Source organism: Cetorhinus maximus, chromosome 14 (genome assembly GCF_964194155.1).
Source record: "Cetorhinus maximus chromosome 14, sCetMax3.hap1.1, whole genome shotgun sequence".
Lineage (NCBI taxonomy): Eukaryota > Metazoa > Chordata > Chondrichthyes > Lamniformes > Cetorhinidae > Cetorhinus > Cetorhinus maximus.
Window position 1 is genome coordinate 105,793,209 of NC_135892.1, and position 25,297 is coordinate 105,818,505.

The following is a 25,297-nucleotide window of genomic DNA, read 5'->3' on the forward strand; positions in this document are numbered from 1 at the left end:
GGAGCGATGAGACCACAAATAAAAAAGCAGAAGCAGGATGTACAGACTGTCATTCCAGGTCGGTTCCTAGATCAAACTGGAAATGTCCTGCAGTTTGCCCGGTCACCGATACTTTAAAGAGGAGGTTAATGACCCATTGCTGTTTAAAATAAACAAAGACATGAATTGAAGTAGGTGTTTGTCTTTCTGCTGTTTTGAACAAGTAATCGATATTAAAAATTCTTGGTTTTAAAGAAGTACATGAATTCATAGAGGAACCAATTTTTGAATGGAGCAAGAGATTGTTTTGGAAAGTTGCATCAGAAAAGTGTGATCTTGATGACCTCAAAATAAACATGGCAAAAGAACTCCCCATTATGAGGTTGTTTAAAGGCTGAATTGTTACAAGAGAGTAAACCTTTATTCCAAGGAAACAGGACTGACAGGCTACCTTATTTCATTCAGCAGGGAATTAACGCATCAAAATACTTGTTTACAGGTTAGGTTAGTACTTAATGCTTTTCATAAAATAAATAACTTCCTTTTTTCTTTTCCTTAATCACGTTGAGGGTATTTTTGATGAGGTTTTTATTCTTTAAAATTGGGAATTATTAATAAAGAGTGCATCTTGTCCCTGAGAGGACAGGGAGCTGATTCATTGCTAACTTTTTGACAGTGCTCTTCTGTAGCTTTCTGTCAGTAAACAATGGGATGGATTTTACATGCCCCCGCAAGGTGTCTTTGTGGCGAGGGGGGAGGTGGGGCATGTAAAATAGGCTGGCTAACCCATCACCTTCCCGCCTACCCCTGAGCTGACCCCCATAATCGTCTAGTTGGGCGGGCACCACAATCAGCAGCCCGCCCACCATATGTAAATAAATAAAGATAATTACTTTGATAGCAAGCCCATTGACCTGGATAATATGCTGCCCATGCCATAATACGGCTGGTGTGGGCAAGAAGCATGAGTGGGCGGCCGATTTTTATGGCCTACGTGACAAAGGATGAGAAGGAAGGGGGGTGGGGGGGAACACCTCACTTGGTGGGGGGGGTTTGCCCTACACGCATTAGGGGCACTCCACCCCCGGCCCCAAGATGTCACCCCTGCCTTCCTTCCACATCATCTGCCTCACAAAACCCAGCTTCCCCGTCCCCCTCTTTCCCTCCCTCTCTGGGCTCTAGGGTTTCTCCTCGCTCAAAAACCCCGAGACTTTCTGAGGCAGCCATGATCTTCTTCGCCCCCTTCCTGCAATCCCGGCAGTGCCCACTGCTGAGCTCTGGCACTGCCAGACTGCTGAAGCTGCCTGCCAGTCAGGTGATCTATCAGCTCCCGAGGACAGGACTCCCTGCCACTGAGGGGCAGAAGTCCCCTATCAACCAATTTAGCCGAACCCCAGCATATTATGGCTATGGGGCAGGCTTGTTCCGGTCATGTCGGCATCTGGCCGTCTTTCCTTCTGGTGGGGGAGGAGGGGGGCGTGGGGGTGAGCAGTTTTTAAAAAATTCATTCATGGCATGTGGGCTTCGCTGGCTGGGCCAGCATTTATTGCCCATTCCTAGTTGCCCTTGAGAAGGTGGTGGTGAGCTGCCTTCTTGAACCGCTGCAGTCCAAGTAGTGTAGGTACACCCACAGTGTGGTTAGGAAGGGAGTTCCAGGATTCTGACCCAGCGACAGTGAAGGAACAACAATGAATTTCCAAATCAGGATGGTGAATAACTTGAAGGGGATCTTCCAGGTGGCGGTGTTCCCATCTATCTGTTACCTTTATCCTTCTTCACACGGCATGGGGGTAATGCCATTGATCGTCAAGGAGCAATGGTTAGATTCTCTCTTGTTGGAGATGGTCATTGCCTGGCACTTGTGTGGCACAAATGTTCCTTCTAAATGGTAGTGGTCGTGGGTTTGGAAGGTGCTGTCTAAGGAGCCTTGGTGAATTCCTGCAGTGCATCTTGTAGATGGTACACACTGCTGCTACTGTGCAACGGTGATGGAGGGAGTGAATGTTTGTGGATGTGGTGCCAATCAAGCGGGCTGCTTTGTCCTGGACAGTGTCAAGCTTCTTGAGTGTTGTTGGAGTGGCACTCATCCAGGCGAGTGGGGAGTATTCCATCACACTCCTGACTTGTGGACAGGCTTTGGGGAGTCAGGAGGCGAGTTGTTCATCGCAGGATTCCTAGCCTCTGACCTGTTTTTGTAGCCACAATATTTATATGGCTAGCCCGGTTCAGTTTCTGGTCAATGGTAACCCCCAGGGTGTTGATAGTGGGGGATTCAATGATGGTAATGCCAATGATTGTCAAGGGGCGATGGTTAGATTCTGTCTTGTTGGAGATGGTCATTGCCAGGCATTTATGTGGCACGAATGTTACTTGCCACTTGTCAGCCCAAGCCTGGATATTATCCAAGTCTTGCTGCATTTGGACATGGACTGCCTCAGTATCTGAGGAGTCGTGAATGGTGCTGAACATTGTGCAATCATCAGCGAACATCCCCACCTCTGACCTTATGATGAAAGGAAGATCATTGATGAAGCAGCTGACGATGGTTGGGCCAAAGGCACTACCCTGAGGAACTCCCCACACATCTGCACCCCTGTAAGATGCAGCCCATGGTTTGGATGGAACTGTGCTCTGATTTCCTTACATTGTCCCTTAATTTGTTTCTGCTTGCTAACATCGCCCACTCTCTCAAATATGGCTCAGCTAAAATGGGGAACACAACTTTAGAAATGCTTTTGTGGCGGGGTATTATGATCAATAGTTCTCTATGAAATGACACTCTTGTTTTTTTAGTGAAACAGTGGGGATTCAGAGAACCAGAGTTCTTCTGGACCTCAGTCTACTGTTGAGAGTGCTTGCTTTGGGTAATCCAACTTTGGGGTGTTGTCCCCCTCAGTTTACACACTGCGGAGCCCAGCTTCTGTTGACAATTGTAAAAGTGGGTGAGTGGGGTGCACACAGGGCACTGTTCAGAAACGGGAGCAAAAAAATGTATAATTTGGTGAGTGTACGTAAACACAAATGGTATAGGCTTCAGGGCGCTGGGCTCTGCCACATCAATGACCTCCAGCACAAGCTGTCTGAAAAATATGACAGAAGTGACTCCCTGTTCCCCGCCCCCGCCCTGCCCACCCACCAACTTTCGTCACTACCCTTAGACTTTCAGACTCAGCTCAGATACTGTGACGCGGTGCTTAGGAACAATGTAGCTTGCCTCTCGACTTGAAAGTATTCGTGGGATATATTTAAAACAAAATTGACAAAAACAGGTTTGAAATATCTGAAGTGAGCCACTCTCTGATGTTTGCTTAACCGCTGGGCCATCAGCTGCAGTGCCATGGAGGCAGGCGTACAGGACTTCTCACCTTGTGGGTACGAGACGTTGCAATGCTGCCAAATCTCAGCAGGGATGTTGCTATGAAGGCTGCCCACAGACCTGCTTGCATCTTTTTTGCTCGGGAGATACAGGGCTGCTCAGAGCCCTTTTTAACACACGGGTGAAAGGAAGCCTTTTGTGCTTGTGCTGCAGGAACCCCCTTTTACCCACTGCCGGGGATGTGGCAATCGGAAAGATTGCATAACGGAAAGGAGGCATGCATCAATTAGAGCAGTTGTTTCACCATCTTATTCATCGGCAACATCTTGGAGTATTCATCGGTGCAGGAATGGATTCCCTTGTGTGATAGGTTGAAGTGGAGCAAACAGCTGTCCTCCTGTGAGCAGATTAGATGAGCAGATTAGATGAGTAGGTTAGTGGCCTTACATACTCGGGTTACCCCTCTCAATACTGCAGCTGACATGCACTGTTGGCTAAGGCCATCATCTGTCAGCTCTGGTATGGGGGCAGGGAGTCATCAGGGAAATACATATATCACAGTCACCAGGTTTACCTCGTGTATTGGCATTAACACGCATCAGGAAAAGTCTTTTAAGCTAATATGCTTTAGAAACATGGTTCTCTTGAATTGCTGCCGCTATCACCACAGTGTCAGCTGTGGCTCTGTGGGTATCAACCTCACTCCAGAGACTTGAGCCCATAATCCAGGCTGTAACTCCTAGTACAATACCGAAGGAGTGCTGGACTGTTGGAGACACCATCTTTCGGAAGGAATGTTAATCCAAGGTTCCACCTGCCCCTCTCGGGTGGATGTAAACAATCCCACTACATTCTCTCACCTCTGAGTCAGAAGGCTGCGGGTTCAAATCTCATTCCAGAGACTTGAGCACAAAATCCAGGTTGACACTCCAGTGCAGTACTGAGGGAGTGCTGCACTGTTGGCGGTGCTGCCTTTTGGATCAGACATTAAACCAAGGCCCATTCTGCACCCGACAGGTGGATGTTAAAGATCTCATGGCACCATTCTAAAGAAGTTCAGAGGAATCCTCATTGGTGTCTTGGCCAATATTTATCCCTCAACCAACACCACTAAAAATAAAGAATTATGGGACCTGGCTGTGCACAAATTAGCTGCTGCGCTTCCTGCATTACAGCAAAGGCTGGAATTTTCCAGCCCCTCTCGCCAGCGGGATCTTCTGGTGGACTTTTGAATGGCTCCACTGTGGCGGGAGCCACCACTCCAGGACTGGCCAGTGGCTGTAAAGTACTTTGGAACGCCCTGAGGCACAACGGGCATAATATTGATCTTTCAAGCCTTTCTTTTTAGTATGAATGAAGGATCTCTAAACATTTGAATGTTTTATCCCCCGGTATTACGAAAGGTCAAACCAATTTGGGAAGGGGACGCTTTCTTGTCGGGTGTTTTTATCAGAATTCGAGGAGACATGATATGAACATTTCACACGACTGTTATGTTTACTGAAATGCTTTTCCGCTTTTTGCTGACTTTTTAGCAATTTAACCTTTCAGCGTGTATTGCTTCTGGAATTTCTGAGATTTGTTAGGCTGGTGTTTTCTTTTTCGGACCGTGCTATGTATACGTGTGCTGTTTTTAAATGTGTGCAGAATGTGTGATGTGTGTAATTCTATAACACACACAAGTATCAGCTATAGAGTTGCCAGGCTGTAACCTAATCTCCTAGCTTTGATACCACCACTCTGAATTCCTTGATTATAGCCTTGTAGTTCACTCCCAGGTGATTATTATACCTAGGTCCCTCAAGCTGGAGAGGGAGGAATTGGACCATTTCCTTTCCAAGGTTCTCCTGTCTCCTGAAGACATTGTCATAATACCAGAATTTCAGCTGTCCTGTGGTACCTTGCCAAAATGACCCTCCTTCATATGAGTCCAAACAATGGTCATCATTGGTAGCTTGTGATGGTGATGGTGGTAGCAATTTGGTAACTAGACGAGGTTTGGAGGCTACATGACAGCTGAACCTGTTCATCCTCACATCTGACAGCCAGATACACGCATTTCCAGGGTCACTGGGTAGAGCTATGGAGTGGAAACCTTGATAGTTCACCACCCTACCCCAGCTCCTCCATCTTCCTTATCTGAGGCACTAAGGGAAATTAAAATGTCCCTGCTACTGCCTTTGCTGAGATTGCCTAACGTGGCACACCCTGGGAATTGCCCCTATCTGTTCTTGACCTGTGTGGGTCAGCAGCTCACTCCTTCCCCAGCTGTACCATTTAACCCCTGCCTGATTAAAAGGAGCCGGCCATCCGACAATACTGGGCCTCCTGATCAGGGCCAGCTGTTTTGCTGCTTCTTTGGAGGCTGGCAACAGAAATGTGACTTTTCGGATTCTAAAGATCTTGAATGCATTTGGGGTTGTGTGGGGGGGGGGGGGGGGGGGGGGGGGGTTTTGGTGAGGGGATGGGGTGTGTGTGTGAGGGGAAAGGGGGCTGCTTCTCATCAGCCAGCCTGAGATGAGTTGCAAAGATGGCAGCTCCTGTCAGCGCCTGTGATGAATGAAACAAAATACTGAAAACTTGGTGACAGGGCTCGTGCTTCTCTCTTAAAAGAAGGCTGGTTGAGTTGGAACAACCTCAATCCTCATTAATGTACCCAGTAAATATGCTTAACATCAGAGTGGTTAAGTCAAGCTTCAGTTGCCTTTATATTCATGTAAAAGGTGCCCTGTGTGCTGATGGACAAATAACTTTTGTGTGGAGTCCTTGGAAATGTATGACCAGGATTGTTGTGTTAATTTACACATCTTGTAAAGTCCCATCCGACAGAGTCTCAGCAAACGAACAGCCAAACCACCATAAATCTATCGTCATGGAGCTATTTTATCCTGTGTGATATGGCTGTGGAGCTTGCTTTGCAGCTAAACAAAACTGTGCTTGCACTGAGAATCATAGAATGGGTACAGCACAGGAGGCCGTTCAGCCCTTTGTGTCTGTGCTAGCCCTCTGAAGGTGCAGTTCACCTCGTGCCACTCTTGGCCTTTTTCCCCGTAGCCCTGCAAATTTTTCCTTTTTGGATAATCATCCAATTGCTTTTTGAAAGTCTCAACAAACCCTGCCTTCATCACACTCTCAGGCAGCCCATTCCAGATTTTAACCACTCGCTGCATTAATACTCTTCCCCGTATCTCCATTGCTTCTTTTGCCAATTACCTTAACCCCTGGTTCTCGATTCTTCCACCAATGGGAACAGTTTCTCCCTATTTGCTCTGTTGGAACCCTTCATGATTTTGAATACCTCTATTAAACCTCCTCTCCACCATCTCTTCAAGGAGAACAGTCCCAATTTCTCAAATCTTTCTATGTAACTGAAGTTCCTCATTCCTGGAACTATTCTTGTAAATCTTTTCTGCACCCTCTCGAACCACTTCACATCCTTCCTAAAGGGTGGTGCCCAGAACTGGATGCAATACTCCAGCTGAGGCCGAACCAGTGTTTTATGCAAGTTTAACATAATTTCCTTCCTTACGGGGAGGTGATGGCATAGTGGACTGGTATTCCAGTCTTGGGGTAATGCACTGGGGACCTGGGTTCAAATCCCACCACAGCAGATAGTGAAATTTGAATTCAATAAAAATCTGGAATTAAAAGTCTGACCATGAAACCATTGTCGATTGTTGTAAAAGTCCATCTGGTTCACTGATGTCCTTTAGCAAAGGAAATCTGCTGTCCTTACCTGGTCTGGCCTACAGACCCAGAGTGACGTGGTTGACTCTTAACTGCCCTCTGAACAAGGGCGATTGGGGACGGGCAATAAAAAAATACTGAATGAATTAAAAAAAACATAATTTCCTTGCTCTATGCTCTTACTGATAAAGCCCAAGATGCTGTACGCCTTATTAATCCCACTCTTTCAACCTGTCCTTCCACGATTTATGCACGTATACACCCAGGTTCCTCTGCTTCTGAACCCACTATAGAATTGTACGCTTCATTTTAAATTGTCTGTCTACATTGTTCCTATCACAATGAATCGCATCATATTTCTCTGCATTAAACTTCATCTGCCACTTGTCTGCCCATTCCAGCAACCTGTCTTTGTCCTTTTTAAGTTCTACTTCATGGTTCACAATACTTCCAAGTTTCATATCATCTGCAAATTTTGAAATTGGGGAGGAGAGGGAGTGTCGGGACGGAGTCAGCACGGAGCTGCCTCAGGGAGATTGAATCGCTACTGTAAATAATGAATAAAAGGTTTAAAAATGTATTTAAACATGTCCCCTCATGTGACTCACATGAGATGGGACATGCTTGCGGATGAGGTTTCCTAAAAACCTTCTTGCCTGCCCGCCAGACTTAAGGTTGGATGGGCAGCGTTTACAATAACCTTAATTAATTCCTTAATGGCCTTAATAGACCGTTTATATATCGGCGGGCGTGCAGCTGACTCTGGCGCGTGCCCGCCGAACGAAATATCGCAACTCAGCGCGATGACATTGGGACGCACGCCCGATGTCATCGCGCGTCATTTTACGCTTTGGCGTGTTGTGCCGCCCCTGCACACCGACTGAAAACTCCTGCTGTGGGACGTTTTACATTAGAATAGAGGTGATTTTACACTGTAAGGGGTGGGAAACAGTACTGAATGTTTTTTTTAATTCATTCAGGGGATGTGGGCTTCGCTGGCTGGGTCAGCATTTATTGCCCATCCTTAGTTGCCCTTGAGAAGGTGGTGGTGAGCTGCCTTCCTGAATCACTGCAGTCCATGTGGTGTAGGTACACCCACAGTGCTGTTAGAAAGGGAGTTCCAGGATTTTGACCCAGTGACAGTGAAGGAACGGCGATATATTTCCAGGTCAGAATGGTGAGTGACTTGGAGGGGAACTTCCATGTGGTGGTGTTCCCATGTGTCTCCTGCCCTTGTCCTTCTAGATGGTAGTGGTCGTGGGTTTGGAAGGTGCTGTCTAAGGAGCCTTGGTTAATTCCTGCAATGCATCTTGTAGATGGTACGCACTGCTGCTACTGTGCATCTGTGGTGAAGGGAGTGAATGTTTGTGGATGTGGTGCCAATCAAGCGGACTGCTTTGTCCTGGATGGTGTCAAGCTTCTTGAGTGTTGTGGGAGCTGCACTCATCCAAACAAGTGGAGAGTATTCCACCACACTCCTGCCTTGTGCCTTGTAGATGGTGGACAGGCTTTGGGGAGTCAGGAGGTGAGTTACTCATCACAGGATTCCTAGCCTCTAACCTGCTCGTGTAGCCACAGTATTTATATGGCTAGTCCAGTTCAGTTTCTGGTCAATGGTAACCCCAGAATCCTGATAGTGGGGGAATCAGTGATGGTAATGCCATTGATTGTCATGGGCCGATGGTTAGATTCTCTCTTGTTGGAGATGGTCATTGCCTGGCATTTGTGTGGCGTAAATGTTACTTGTCACTTGCCTGCCCAAGCCTGGATATTGTCCAGGTCTTGCTGCATTTAGACATGGACTGCTTTAGTATCTGAGGAGTCGCAAATGGTGAGGAACATTGTTCTGCTGTGGTTGGGGGTGGTCCAAGGTGAAGGACAAAGATTCAATATTGAATGTCAGGGATTTAGGAGAGAACAGAGGAAACACATTTTGTGAAGGTGTGGAATGCACTGCTGGAGTTAGTGACGGAAGCAGAAACCATGTCAACATCTAAGGATATGTTAGAGAGCTGGTTGAAAGAAAGGAGGCTAAAAGAATTACCTGATTGTGGAAAGCACTTCTAGAGGCAATGGTTGAAACAGAGACAATATCAACATTTAATAATCTGGTGGTTTAAGCAAAAGGGAATAAAAGGTTGCAGAAGCACATGGGATTTGGACTATACTCATGTGAAGGATAAACACCAATATGGACTAGTTAACTGAACACCTGTTTCCCTGTTGTATTTCTAAGCAAAATCACATCTATATAATTTTAATATTTAAAGTAGTTCTCCTGTGGAGTTACTCAGAGTGAACTGCTTTATATAGCCCTCAAGGTTATCAGCAAAGTGTGGCGGAAAAAGTGTTACAGAGTGCAAGGGTGATGCCTGTGATGCCCACAGGACATGCTGATTATACGCAAGGCTTAACAGATTTATAATGGCTGGTCACGTTATATTTGATTATTGTGAGAAAATGTCCTTCAGTTGCTTCTATCCCTCTGCCAACTTTCTTTCCACATGTTGGAGAAGGTATATGTTAATAACTGGTATCCGATATATCACTTCAAAGGTAATTTCTATGGGAATAGCAAAATAAGTAGAAACCACTTAAAAGAGATGGCTAGCTTTGTTGTAAAAATCAATCACTTGGAAGGAAAAGGCTAGGTAACATGCCCAAGTCTACCATCTGAGGAGAGTCCAGGAAATTTGAGCAGCTTCATTTAAATATGCTAGCCAACTTGACTTCCTGTTCTCAAGGTCAAAGGGTGCAAGAGGTATGTCCCAAGCAATGTCCTTCAGTTCTTCGGAGCCGACTGAGAGAGAGAATAGATTTGCTTTCTTTGCAGAAAAAACCTTGTGGCGAAGATACTTTATGATTAAGAATTAGTGAATTATTGTGATTGTTAAAATTATTTTTGTATCTGGAGGAGCTGGAAGTTGAAAATTCTGCAAGTAACATATGTATTAACTTTCTGCTCTCATCTAGCTAATTTTAATAAACTGAATTCATAGTTTGTATCCTAAATCAGACAGGCTGATTTTTGTTTTTGACCTTATGGATAGAATATCTGATGATTGTCAGCATCTTTTTTCTTCTTCGTTTACTTGTTGTCTCAAATAATTTTATTTGTTGTCCCTGTCTCATGTTATTCATTGAGCAATGTATTGAGAGACATTGAGCATTTCTTCTGGGACCAAGCTTGGAGGGGGGCAGTGGAATCAGAGAAGACAGCCATGAAATTACAGGTGAAGAAAAATAGGTGAGTGGGTCAAATAATAGCAGATTGAAATTTAAATTCAAGCTGTTGTGCATAGGAAGGAAAAAAATAGGCAAGACTCTTACTTCATGGATGATGTTGAAAAAGATGGGGAGAATGTTGAAAGAATGTCTAATAAAACAGTCACTCAGTTGTACAGAACTTGAATCTTGCTGGAAAGAAAGACATTTTGCTGAAGCTTTTCATCTTACACTCAAAACAAATACAAGAACACCAAATTTCAAGTAATCGCAATTTTTACTACAGGAGAAAAGGGTGCCAATTGGTTGGCAAGTTGACTCTGATTGGCTGAGGTGTTATCATGGAGAAAGCAACAGGGAACAATAGGCTCCCCAAGCTCCTGGGTAATTCAAAAAGGCACAAGGCTTTAAGAGATTCCTTTTGTTTGCAGAGAACCAGTTGCTGCGTAAGTGTGTTGCTTCTAACAATTAAGTGCCATTATGCCATTAAGAGCTATATTGATTGTTTATCTTAAATTATTTATTGTTTAGCTTTTGGCAGGCTCAGGATTATTCAGCATCTCCAATTATTTTAGTAGATTCAGCATTCACAACCAATGGAGAGCAGCAATCAACAAAGCCAAAAGAATGCTGAACAATATAACCAACAGAGCAGATTACAAGTCAGGGAAAATCATAATCAAATTTTTTATTGCCCTGGCCAAAGTGTACCTGGAGCACTGAGTGCGCTCCTGGTTGTTGAGAAACACAAGATATAATTGAGTGTTAAGAGGTAGTGCAGAGAAAAGCCATAGACTGCTTCTGATTTATGAGAAGAATCATGGTGCTTTTCAGCCTAGCCAAACAGCATCCTAAAGGACTTTGACGTACAGGCACAATACCTTAAATCCAGCACCCTCGGGATCAAGGCCGTGCCAGATTTTGGATATTGCTGGATTTTGGGTCAGGCGGTTCAGGCCATGGACAGTTCAGGTCATGCTGGGTGGGGTCAAGGGTTCCTTGGAGTGTGGGATAGAGCAGTGCATGAAGCACAGAAGCCGGTACTAGTCTGGAGCCACACTGTGTAAATGCAGCTCCGAGCTGAATTGTCCAGCTAAGTGATTTTATTTTAAATTGTACTTCATTAAAATTGGTGCATGGAACATGATAAAAATGTCTGGTTCTTGGACACTGCTGGTTTTGGGTAGCTGGATTTGAGGTAGTCTACTTGTGTATGTTTGCTAAGGATATGGAAAATACTAACTGGGAAATTAAGTTCTACAGGTTCAAGCTAATACAAGGTAATTGTAGGACTGAATCGGGAGACTTTTTTTTTTCCCCTGTAGAGAGTATCAGAGAACCATACAGCAGAGAGGGAACCCATTTGATCCATTTTGTCTCCTTATTACTATTATCTAATTAATCTCACACCCTGCTCCTTCCCCATAGCTCTGCAAACTTTTACAAGCATATATCCAAATCCCTTTTGAGTTACGACTCTATCTGCTTCCAGCAACCTTTCAGGACATCTATTTTTAGAGTGATTAGTATTTTGGAATGAATTTCCAGTCGGAATGGAGTTTAAGAAATAATTGGATGGTGCTTGGGTGGATGAAGTGAAATGCGGCCTTCATTATCTATAAAGATCTTGTAACTGACTAATTCAGTAATCCGGAACCCCTTAAGAGTTTACTAAACCTGCTGGGTGACTGCATTAGGTGAAATTGTTATGATAGAAATTTAAAATGTTATTAGGCCTCAATAAATAACTTCCCTATCTTTTTAGAATGTGTGCACTTTGAGAACAACCTGTTTTCTGTAATTTAAATTGTTCAGTGAAAGGGCTCTTTTAATCTGTTTTTCTAAACTGAAACAGTGTTTTTTTTATTCATTCATGGGACATCGGCATCACTGGCTTGGCCAGCATTTATTGCCCATCCCTAATTGCCCTTGAGGAGGTGGTGGTGAGCTGCCTTCTTGAACCGCTGCAGTCCATGTGGTGTAGGTACACCCACAGTGCTGTTCGGGAGTGAGTTCCAGAATTTTACCCATCAACCTCACCTCACCTGGCACCTTCGTCCCCTCCCTTCCAACCTCACCTCCACCCCCCGCCCCCCCACCCAGTACATCTTCCTTTCCCACAATGTCAACAAACAACAATTGAAATTGCTGGAACAGGTTTTTTTTTAAATTCTCACAAACACAGGCAGGATTTTATTTCAGTTTTTAAAGGGCTGGCTATTTAAATAACTTGACAGCTTTGGCAGTTCTACAGACCTTATAGGCCCTTCTTTTAGATTTTTCTGAGTAGCAGAAAGAAGCAATAATTGGAAGGAAGGAAATGAGGCAAATGAAACTGGCAAAAATTCCAATAACCATCTATTTGTGTGTAAGGTATAATTGTGTCAAATTGACTTGAATTTGTGTTTAGTGTAAGGTAATTGTACACATTATACCTGCAAACAGAAAGTATGGCCTGAAGTTTGCGCTTGTTGGGTGCGTGCGATTGGTGGGCCCGGGAGCGGACTGGTTTAACCGTCCCTTGACCGTGATTTCATGCTGGCTGGCCAATTAACAGCCAGTCAGCGTGAAATGCGCCCTGAGAAAGGCTCAGCACTGCTGGTGGGGGCAGGAAGAGGCCGGGCGCTGATGTCACCGCGGGTGATGGGGAGTGCTTCCACCGAGCTCCCTGAAGGCGGGACAGCTGCCCCAGGGAGCTGCAGACCCCCAGATAACAAAAGAAAGCACAAAAATTCTGCACAAAATGTCCATGCTGCACAATCAAGCACCTGAAAGCAGACCTCATAAAAAAAACAGCCCCCCAGGTATTCCTTTTTATTTTAAATCCTAATGGAGATTTCATCCCGCCCTTGGATGAGGTTTTATCAAAAATGTAAAGCCCGCCTGGCCGAATAGCCCGTCTGCCAACCGTAAGTTTGGACGGACCACGAATAATCGCTTACAATTGGACCGTGAACGAGCTTGACTGCCCGCTTATTGTCAGCGGGCGCTCTTCTAACTTTTGCACGTGCCCGCCGAGCGAAATATCATGCAAAGTGCGTGATGCCGTCGTTACGCTCGCCCGACATAATCTCGCGCGATTTTACGCCTCTTGGGGTCAGACGCGCGCCCACCCATAGGATGTAAAATTCTGGCCATTATGTACTCAGAGTCAAATAGGTCGAAACATGTTTCTTTGCAATGGGCTGTTAAGTTTTTAAAAAATTTACTTTCACCATTTCTCTTGGTCAGCCCTCTGCCCCTCAGTGTGGATTTGTGCTGAGCTTCAGTTTGCCTTAAGTACAGTAAGTAGTTCCTTGTCCATGGGGCCATTTCCCATAGCACCTGTGGCTTTAACAAAATTGTATTAACGACACTGATTTGGATGTGTTGGAAAATAGCAGAAGTGTTTTCCTTTGCTAGGGTTTCTGAGATGTAACGATGAGCAGGGAAAATTATTGTACTATTGCCACCCAAGTGATGAAAGCTACCCTGAGATTTACTCATCCCAATCTTCTGTGTCTAAAGGGAGCATATTGAGCTACTGTAAGCAACAAAAAGGTGGATGCTTGGAGGATGTTTCCCCTTGTGGGGGAGTCTAGAACTAGGGGGCACAGTTTAAAAATAAGGGCTCTCCCATTTAAGAGAGAGATGAGGAGGTATTTCTTCTGAGGGTCATTAAACTTTGGAACTCTCTTCCCTAGAGAGAAGTGGAGGCTGAATCATTGAATATATTCAAGGCTGTGTTAGATTTTTGATCGACAAGGGAGTTGAAGGTTATGGGGGAAGCAGGCAAGAAAGTAGAGTTAATGCCACATCAGATCAGCCATGATCTTATTGAATAGACGAGCAGGCTCGAGGGGCTGAATGGCCTACTCCTATTTCGTATGTTCTGATAAGTTTTACCATGAAGAATGAAAACTGCTGTTGGGGCACAGCCTTTGATACCCTACCCAACTAGCTGTTCTTCACGCGCAAGTTTATAAAGATAATCTCAGCAGGCTATTTGACTGTGCAGGGAATTGCAGCCAAGTTCAGACCTGTTGACAAACATTGTGTATTTTTCAGGCGAGGCTATTGATGATGTTTGAGTGGGAACCCTTGCTGATTTAATTTCCCTCCAAGACAAGGGGGCACTATTTCCTCCCACCCCTCCCTCACCTCAGTATGGGTTACCAGCTAATTCAGCACAGACCAGGGACTAAAATTTAGGACTTCAATTTGGCTTAATGTAACATGCTGCGTTGCATATATCAAGCTGATTAGCTATATCAAGCAGAAAGTTAGTGCTAGAATTTATCATGTTTTACTTCATCAATGTTTGCAGTTGCACTTACTCTTCAGTCATGAGTGTGATGCAGGTAATAGTGACTTCATTTATGCTGTAGGAGTTAAATATGTTTCTTTTTCTTTGTTCAGTAAGCTCGAATTGTGAATGTTGGCAACTATTTGGGGTTGGATGATATCAAAGTTGAGCCCAATCTTGTCCTTGTGTGACATCCACAGACTTGCACTTCACTGGGTAGTAAAGAGGGGTGGGAACCATCGTTGATTTAGCCAACTCCTCTAACGTAGGGGTGCCGAAGCCAAATTTTATTGGCTTTTTCCTGGTTATCGGCAAATGTGGGGTAGGGACACAAGGGATGCAGCACTTGATAAATTGAGTGGGGTCGCCTCGTGGATATGACACTGGACTGGCCACCCAGAGACACTGAGCTCAAGTTTACTAAATCTGGTAATACGTGAGCTAACAGCAGAAAATAAACATGAAAGCTGCTAGGTGGTTGCAAAAACCAAACTGCTTCACTGTTGTCCTTTTTGGAAATGACCTGGTCTGACCTGCATGTGACTCAAGCCCTAACTTGGCATGGCTGATTCTTAATGCCCTCATGACAACTGGGAACGGGCAATATACTGCTTTGCCAGTTTTGGCATTCCAAGAACAATTAAAATATACAAATTACAGTATGGAAAGATGCCATTCGGCCCATCATGCCTGTGCTGGTGTCAGCTTTACAACTCTTCCCGTTTCTTTGACCCTTTTCTTCTTATCTTGAGTGCTTTCTGGTCCGTATTTGTTTAAAATGCAATGTGTTTCAGAATATTACATTTTAAGGCTCCGACAATGGAAATAAGAACAGCTCTGTGGTATTGATTGCTGAAATCGGTTGTACTTTGAGCCTCTTCCCACCTGACTTCATCTAACCCTATCAGCTAAACCTTTTATTCCTTTCTTCCTCAAACATTTAAAAACATAACCAAAATCCTGCTATCTGTTATTTGATGCTGATGAAACTTCACAGCTACATGTGCTTTCAATTTCAATTGCCAACCATTTGGGGGAAGATCGGGGGGGGTGTGGGTGTTGCGGGGAGAGGTGTGCAGTCAAATAATTCTGTATCAGTATAAATACAAACGTGAAGTACAAAGGTCTGTTAGACTCTAGTGCTTCTGATTACAGCAAATTCCTGCAGCTTGAATCAGTTGACTCATTATGATACGTAGATTAATGTCCTGTAACTGTGAGGAATGATCTTCACGGATTAATACTTTCCCTAGCATCAGTCAACTGATATGTTTGCTTTGTGATATAGACAAATAATGGGTTTACTGAGCCAGGCGCCACTGTTTATCACACAAGTCTTTAATAACTACACTTTGGATTCAGATACCCAGTGGATAGGATGGACATTCCTGGAATTCTTAGTGAAAGCCTTGAGGTTAATCTGCTCAAAACCTGCCAATAGGGCTTCTACAATTGATCTCAGTGCTCCTGGGCTAGCTGTATAGTTTGTGCTTCCCCCAATGACTCCCAAGTGGAAACTGTCCAGTCAGGGTAGGTTAGGAATGGTGTCATCTTCCACAGTTGAATAGCTCTCCAATGATCAGTGCCTGGGATGAATATTTAGGCCGTGAAGGGGCCGGGTGTGTGGGGTGGGTGTGAGGATGATCATGAAAGGGAGAGACTGAGCCAGGCAGGTGTGGAATTTTGCGCCTGAAGCCAGATCCTTGGCTCCGTCCCACTCCCGGGGCATTTTTCTGGCGGTAGCATGGGGGAGGAGGAGTAGCAGGTCTACTTGCCCGCAAGCGGCGGGTAGTCAATTTACCCAATTAAAGGCCTATTGTTGGAGGCCAACTGAGGAGCCAGTGCTCCAGGCTCCCTTCCTGCTGGCTTCAGCTACAGCAGCAGACCTCACTGTGCAGGAGTTTCCCACCCTTACAATTTGTTCTGGCTGCTAAATTTTCCATTTAAAATAGTTGGAGAGAGGGCCCTCTCCCTTACTCAGCTGCCTTGGCATCCTGATGCAGCTTCCGAGCTGGAGTCCCTCCTACTGGTCCTCCAGCTTCAGAAGCCCTGTGGACAGCGAGCCTGTCCTCCGGCCAGTAATTGGGCCAATTTGGGGAAAATCGCAGATGCCTGACTATTCTCCACACAGTGTGCCCTGCCTTGCTCCCCTTTTGTGCTTGATGGCAGGGTCCTGAACCTCGCATGGAAAATCCTGCCCCTGGTGTTGTATTATGATGTGCTGTGATGTCTCAACGCAGAGATCTTGAGACTTACCTATTTAAACATGAACCCTTTATTGTTAGCCTTTAACTATTTACAGATCCAAGGTATGGTCTTGCATGGAGCTGATGCCTCCATGCAGGCTGGCTCCAGAATGTTCTCTCTAGACTGTTCTCTCAGTCTATTGCCATGTGAGGCTATACATCATACCTGGGTGGGGCTATCCTGCAGTCCCATTTTAACCCTTGCTCTGCTGAGCACCTTTACATTACAGTGGCATGCAGCGCCAGTGACATCATACAACACCTGGTGTTTGTACTTGGAATGAGGCAGCAGAAGGATGTTGACTTCTTAGCCGAAGTGTGAGTCTATACTTTGAGAAATCTATCTGAACTCAGCAAAGTAGAGCAGTAGATGAATTTAATGTTAGGAACATAGGAACAGGAGTAGGCTATTTTGCCCCTGGCACCTACTCACGGAGGCGAGTTGAAAACCTAGCCATGATTTTAATCTCTCTTGATGGATTAATTCGGTTGTTCAGAACTAAATATCCACACCACAGACTCTGAGGTGCCAAGAGCTGCTTTTTGGTCTGGTTGGAGGTTTGCATTTATTTTGAGAGCGGAGAGGGGAATCCTTGTATGTTTGCTTGTGTATAAGGTTCCTGAATGAATGTTGCTCAGTGAAGTGTGTGTGTGTGTGTGTGTGTGTGTGTGTGTGTCAATGACCTACTGTGAGCCAAAGGCGTAGGACTATGAATTGTGATCAAAGAATTATAGAGAGCATACAGATTGTAGCTAATCTTTAGCTGTTAATCCTTTTGGGTTTTGATGAAGCCGCTCTGGTCGCCTTTACACTGAACATCTTGTCATTGTGACGTGGTGATTAAGTAATATTCCTTTTGTCCCTTATCCATATTACTGTTAGGTCTGGGCTTTGCCACAGTCCCTCTTGAATTACATCTGTTTTATTTACTGTGGGATGATGTGGCCTGTGCATGCTGTGTACCCGAGCAGGTGTGGGTCAGAGGATGGACTTGCTGGCTTTTCCCGGTTCTTAAAAGTCATTGTTATTTTTAATTGCTCAAAGAACAAAACAACTTCTCAGCAAGCGGCTTACTGAAACCTATATCCAGATTTGTCCTGGCCAAAAGTATGGTGAGAACCCATCTGGATTTTCAACCAGGCACGTCTGTATTTCAGGTGGTGGTGGAGGTGGTGGCACGCGGTTAATATTTGAAATGCTGGCTTTTATGAAAAATATCATGTGCACAAGTGGAATAGAGGCTGATGGTACACATGTAAATGTAAAACTGGCTCACTTGCTCGAGTATTAGCAGGCCTATATATATCAGTGTGTGCGTCTATATGCCTGTCTGTCTGCCCATATGTGCCTGTCTGTACCTGTGTGCATGCATGTGTATTATTGGCCCTTGTTTTGTGTGCAGTTCATCAGTCTGTTTTCAAATCTCCAACTTGGTTCTGAATTGGCCAACAGATTCTCGGTCTAATGAAAAGGATTATTCTCTTTGCTAGTTGCACTTGCAGGAGTGTTAGTTTTGTTAATTGTGTGTATTAAGCTTGAATTTTCCTTCTCCTTTTACATTTCTTTGTAATTGCTGACATTTTATTTTCAGTTACTGTTTAAGACCTGTTGAAAGAGCTGCCTGTTGGCATCTGAATGCGACCTTAAAAGGAGACTCTCAACCATCATCACGCCTTTTAAAATTACAAGCCAGTTGAAAGTATTCTCTCTATCTCTTCCCACTCCACCCTGCATCATCCCAAATTATTTCTTTGGCATCCCCAGCTGTTTACGCACAAGAGTTAGTGCATCTGACTGGTGCACGTGTCTACTCATACGATTTAAACTCACAGTTAGGCCCAGCTCCTTGGGTTAATGACTTGAGCCTAGCATGAAGGGATGACTTATTAAATACTAACTTCTCCAACAATATCCCTTAATGTCAGCACTTGTTGTTCAAAAACAAACACACTTTATTAAGACTATTATAGTCTTAATTGAGTCTATAATATTGCTAAAAAGAGACATGTTGTCTAAGCTTTTTGTCTTGACTCATCAGGACAGATCGAAAGAATACCAATAGTAAAGGGAACAACAATTCATATTGCTGGGAAGATGACTAACAGTCTATCATATTAATTATAGTTATTTTATAGTCTGCTTGGAGTCATTGCATTTTGTGGGGAAAAAAAGCATTGTCTGAATTTCTAGAGGGAATGCTCACTTCCTGGGAGACAACAACATCTGATTTGCAACAACTTGCATTTGTATGGTGCTTTTAACATTTTAAAACATCCCAAAGCACTTCACAGGAGTGTCAACCGAGCCGCATAAAGAGATTAGGACAGGTGAACAATAGTTTGGTCAAAGAGGTAACTTTTAAAGAGTTGTTTGAAGATGGAGAGGTTTAGAGAGGGAATCCTTGCACTTGGAGCCTAGGCAGCTGAAGGCATGGCTGCCAATAGTGGTGTGATGGAAATCGGGGATGAACAGGAAGCCAGAATTTGAGTGCCAGGCAAAGGCTATTGCCAATCATTATAGAAAATTATTCTCCTAAAAAGAACACCCAGATAGCACTGACAGCTTTGGGGGAAAAAAAGTTTTTTTAAAAAAAAAGCATCCACCCACAATGAGATACTGAGCATAGAGATGTAAATATTTCCAAAGATCACCTGACTTAGTGGACCCATGATGTTCAGTTTCACCTGGTGGAGTCCAAAACACGTGACAAATATTGACCGTGCCACCAGAAGCACGTAAGTATTTAACGTATCCTCCAGAACTGGGCAAACACCACCAAATTCCCAATTTATTGCAATATGCTATTGTGCAACACAGAAAGTGGAGAGTTATAATGCTGTAGGAGATTAAAGAGATAAGGATGGGCCAGGTCCTGGTGGGGTTTGAACCCAAGGGTGAGAATTTTAAAATCAAGATGTTGCTCAACCTTATGTTTAATATTTAATTTGGTCTGCAATAATGTAACTGATGTATGTATAGTCTGGATGGTAAATCGATTGCACAGTTACTGGATAGGTGGGACTGAATTACAAGGCAATAATCTAGTCAACTGATTCTGATTAAGTAAATTACAAGTGGTTTGTTCGTCTCGAATTTTATTTACAGTCTTTTAGTGTGTGTTTTTTTTTCCTATTTTTTACTTTGGTCTGGGCCCCTTCTAACTTTGTTGCTGAGAACACATTTTTTTGTTGTTCATTGAGAGCAAACAAGACGAGTGGCCAAAGCACACAGTGGGGTGGTGGGGGGCGGGGGCACACCAGGGTCAAGAAAAGTAAGTGGAAAAGCAAATTCCTTAAAAGAAAACACAACTGTTGGAGGAAGAAAATACTGACAGAAAGGCTTTCGCATCAAATTCCTCCAATCTGTGTGTTGCACAATAACATGTCCTATGATGAGAGGCTGAGTAAATTGGGCCTACACTCTCCGGAGTTTAGAAGAATGAGAAGTGGTCTCATTGAAACATACAAGATTCTGAAGAGGTTTGACAGGGTAGATACTGAGGTTGGTTCCCCTGGCTGGGGAATCTAGAACACAGGGGCACAGTCTCAGGGTAAGGTGCTGATCAATTAGGATTGCAATGAGGAGAAATTTCTTCAGGGTGTGAATCTTTTGAATTCTCTGCCCAGAGGGTTGTTGATGCTCCATCACTGACTATGTTCAAGACCAAGATAGAATTTTGATCTCTCAGGGAATTGAGGGATATAGGAACAGGCAGGAAAGCGGAGTTTGAGATAGAAGATCAGCTATGATTATACTGGATGTTGGAGCAGGCCCGAGGGGGACATATGGTCTATTCTTGCTCCTGTTTCTTATCTTCTTATGGCATGTTTGAATAAATTAAGGATTTGGTTGTATTTACAGCGTGCTCAAAGACATGTTACATTTAGGCATACATGCATCCACGTGGTGGTACAATTGATATTTGTCACATGTTTTGCACTGCACCATAGATAAAACTGAACATAAGGGATCTACTAAGTCAGGTGATCATCGGAAATATTTGCATTTATTTGCTCAGTATCTCAAAGTGGGTGGATGCTTTTTTTTCAAAATAAACTTTCTTTTCTTCCCAAAGCTGCCAACACTGTTATGAGTGTCTTTTTTCAGAGAAAAGTTTTCTAGAATGACCTTCAATAGCCTTTGTCTTTAATTCCTATTTTATTGCATAAGGTTTGCGCAAATGTTGATGAAAGTTTGACTTGAGTTGCCAGGATTCTCTTAAACCCGCCCCCTTCATTCTTTGGATGTCAAAAATGCTTATGTTTGTGCGTAACACTTAAAATGATGTACCTTATCTGTGGCCAGGATTCCTTAATTGTTTATGCCTCTACGTGTCCACATCCGCAAGTCCTGGTACGTCACATGCTTTGTTTTCATTAATTAACATTGAAACATGGTTATTTGGCAGGGAGGATGAGGCCAGACTGGATGTAGTCCTACGTTCAGTGAAGGGAGCGTCATAACCTGTGGAAGGCAGCACTGGACGGGACAGAGATTAATTAAACTGAAACTTTCCCACAGTATCGTCATGAGCAAGCAGCTTTTCCAAAATAAAATGATGCCGGGCCAACGCATTGTTTCTGTACTTCTGCCAAACAAGGAACAACTTGAAGTTCTCGTTGGAGTGAGTAGAAATTTCTTTGTGGCTACACAAAAGCACTGACCAGAACTTAGTATTTATTGCAACTGGAATATCAATTGATATTATTATTTGTTGTGATTCTTTATGAGTTTCAGAATTGATACTTGACACTACTGAAAAGGTTAACTATGTGGATGTGGCCAGTTAGTTACATTGTTATGCCATTTGTTGGTGTCCAAACGATATAGCTTTTCTATAACAGTAGGTTATAACATGCTGAGACGTTCTAGTCTCCCTTGACTGGCCACATTCTTAGTCTTCAACTTGCACGCTACAATGCTGAAACAGTTACTAGTATTGCAGCAATGAAACTCCTCTGCTTAAACGTCTGGAGCAGCTTAATCACTAAACAACCTGGTACAAGTCAAACAAGCACTCAATCTAGGATTCCCCCATTCTTGGCCTTTCCACGTTTGATTTCGTACCTTTTTACATTGCTTTGGTCCTTTAGCAATCTGAAATTAATACCTTGTACATTGTTTGGTATTCATAAATACTTTTTGATTATGATCGACCAGTAATCTCCAATGTCAGAGACCATTTTCTCCACAGCCCGCATTCAGCAATATAAGAGAGGTTCAAAGAAAACAAATTTGGACAAGGAGACACTTGATGCAGTGGTGTCAGGACAATTTATCAAGTAACAAAAGTTATACTTAACAAAAGAAGGCAGTCAATACCCTGGTTCTGGTGCTTCTTGCTTCCCACTGCCCCTAGCAGCCCCTAGCTGCTACAGATGGCTCGTTGTGACTCTTCCCCTTCTTTCTCTCCCTCTGTCATCTTCAAAATCTGTGCAAAGAACTTTTCTGAGTCCTTTCCTTTTATCACTGTAACCAGGGGCTTTTCCTGTGTTGTCGTGTTCTGATCTTGTTATCTGTCTGTCAATGCTTACATTAACTGTCAGTTGTGACCACAGCCCCTGGTCACAAGCCCTGAGCCATAATCAGGACCCAAACATAAACAATCCATCCATACATATGGTTCTAATTTTCTCAAGTTATGCAGCAGCACGCTCGCATCTACACACTTCATCTACCAGGATCTGTTACAAAATGCACATAAAAAAGGAATTCATTACCTATAAATCTATAAAAAAAGTATTTAAAAAGATACAAAGTATAAAAAGTTCACATTTCCTACAGCAGAAATTATAGCGTGACATGAATGAAATTAGCAGATGTGCAGTGATGAACCCAGTTCAAAGCAACTAGTAAGTTAGTGATTGCCCTTAAAGGCACATCTGGGTACTTGGTTCTTTCTGTGAGAGATTCCACTCCACACCACCCCCTTTCCCCCACCCATTCTCCCAACACCACCAAAGAGAAGTAGACCTCACTTTAATTAGCAAGGCCACACCTCACTTGCCACTCCACGATGACCTGTTCAACACACCTTTCCATCTCGGTGCCCCATATGGAGCACTCTTCCTGAGCAAAATCTATCGTCAGACATCCTTTGGTTCAAGGAATGGGGAACATGGGAAGTCACTAACAAGTTCACTGTGACAAACTCTATCTGTCGAATGGCAGGCTTTGAACTTTCAAATTACAGTGGTTCTTGCTAAATAGGTTCAGGACAGGCCAGGGCCCCTAGTGCAGCCAACCTCCACTGCTAGGGCCTCAGTGCAAACCCCTTATGCACTTATGGAGATACACAAACAATGCTGCATGTTACCATGGAGTGTCCCCTCTACAGACTAAGTGGCAGATTAATCACCTTAAACTCAGCAAATTAGAAGGCTATTGCTTGACTTCGGGGGTTTCCATTTGCTAAATAAATAAATAACAATTAAATAATATGTTATACGACAGAGGAAGAAAAATCTATGAGGCGTGCTTTGTGTTCAAAGCACTCTCTCCCTCAGATCTGTCTTAAATCAAAGCACTAGCAGTATTTATCTGCGGTTCATTTTCTGATTTCAGTGACCTTCTGGTTTGAGTTGCTTCGGTAGTGATAGGTACAGAGTGGGATGGATTCAGTGGTCTAATTTATTTCATTATGGGCTGGTCTACTGGCCTGAACTAGGAGCTGATCAGGGTTTGGATAACTCTGGATTAGTTTCCAGACCAACCTAAAGTGCCAATCCATCCCACTCCCATCCCCACCTGTGAAAATGAATGGAGATGCTATGGGATGCATATAGCCCCTTAACCGATGTTTCAGAAGCTAACCTGGAGAATGGAAGAGCTGAAATGGCAGAAATCAGAAAACAGGTATTTTAGTGATGGCAACGTGTCATTATTTTCTTTATGTAAAGGAAGGAGGATAATTTGAACACAATATTACATTCATTTTAAAGCTACAAGCTGGCTGTCTGGCAGTCGCAAGGTGCACCTAATAAATTTGGAAATAGTTAAAAAGCCAGGTTACTTTGGCTTCAGTTTAAAGAGAGGATATAAATGGACTATTCACGATGCTGCACTGTGGAGGGGTTTACTATTTGGACGCTGATGCTGGTGTAGGGACAAGTTGTTGGAAGGGCTAGAGAGAGCGTTATTCAGCATCTAATTGAGTTTACCTAATATGGGAGTGTTTGACGCTGACACCAATTGCAAAACTACCCATTGCCAATCATTTAGTGATTTGATGTGCTAATCTCTCGTCATCCAGGGCGCCCTGGAATTACTTGTCCTACCTTTCCCCTTCAAGGGAATATACCTTGGCATTGCCTGCAATACCTTTTCTTTGAAGGTGGCCCATTGTTCAGCCACCGTCTTTTCTGCCAACATTTGATTCCAATTCGCTCGACTCAGATGCGTTCTCAATCCCATCGAAGTTGGCTTTCCCCCAATTAATTATCCTTGCTCTGGATTGTTCCCTGCCCTTTTCCATGATTAAACTAAACCTTATGATACAATGGTCACTGTCCCCTAGAGGCTCTCCCACTGACATTTGATCCACTTGGGCCAACTCATTCCCCAGAACCAGGTCCAAAAGTGCATGTCCTCTCATTGGACTGGAAACATACCACTGCAGAAAATTATTAAATGGAAACCCTTCATTTATATAGTTAATAATGCATGAATGATGGCTAATCATAATCATAATTAATCTTTCTGAAACACTTTTTTTTGGATCTAATCCATCCATGTTTTCTGCGACTTCAACAATAATTAAAAATAGGAAGTGTCCATCAGCAAATGAAAACATGGGTCAACTTCTACTCTGACTAGTGGGATCCACCTGCAAATCACCCTGTCTTTTTTTTCTGTTCAGATACTGACTAACCGCTGTTTATTTCCAACATTCTCTTTTTATTCAAATTTTCAACATTTGCAGGTTTTTAAAAAAAATGTCTGGTAAGGGCCCTCCTCACAAGGTTGCTGCTGTCTTGATTTATAATTAAAGCGACCCGTTTCTCGTCAGTCTTTGGGCTTAAATCCAGATTTTCTCCCCTCCAAGCCACTCACCATCCTTGACTTAGAAATATATCGCCGTCCCTTCACTGTCGCAGGGTAAAAATCCTGGAACTCCCTGCCTAACTGCAGTTTGGGTGTACCTACAGCATATGGACTGCAGTGGTTCAAGAAGGTGGCTCACCACCGCCTTCTCATGGGCAATTAGTGGGCAATAAATGTTGGCCTAGCCAGCAACACCCAAATCCCGTAAAAGAATAAAAAGACATCTGTTAAGTCTGAAGACACTCAGAGGCTGCAGATTATCACTCTCAGCACCTCATTTATTGGCAGCTCTTGACATTGGTCAGTAATTACTAAAGAATAAATAAAAAACAAGACTCACCTTGATGCCCCCCAACTCATCCACCCCAGTCCCCCAACTCATCCTCCTCTCCATTATTCAGAATAGTTAACCAATCTGCTGTCCTTTTGGAAATGATGTGTTACCCTTAGTTCACAAAGGTTGATCTTGTGCAAGTAAAATGCTGAGCAAATCTAATTAATGCACTGTTGATAAC

At 43.7% G+C, this 25,297-nt stretch overlaps 1 protein-coding gene across 1 annotated transcript in view; it reads left to right on the plus strand.

The window, feature by feature from the left end:
* The window catches only part of LOC144689918 (FERM domain-containing protein 6), a 64,004-nt gene that overhangs the window by 12,064 nt on the left and 26,643 nt on the right, over positions 1-25,297 (plus strand). Inside the window, exon 2 of the mRNA XM_078557427.1 lies at positions 21,261-21,363. Coding sequence (XP_078413553.1) covers positions 21,268-21,363 — 96 coding nt within the window. The 5' untranslated portion in view covers positions 21,261-21,267. The remainder of the gene's footprint in view (positions 1-21,260; positions 21,364-25,297) is intronic.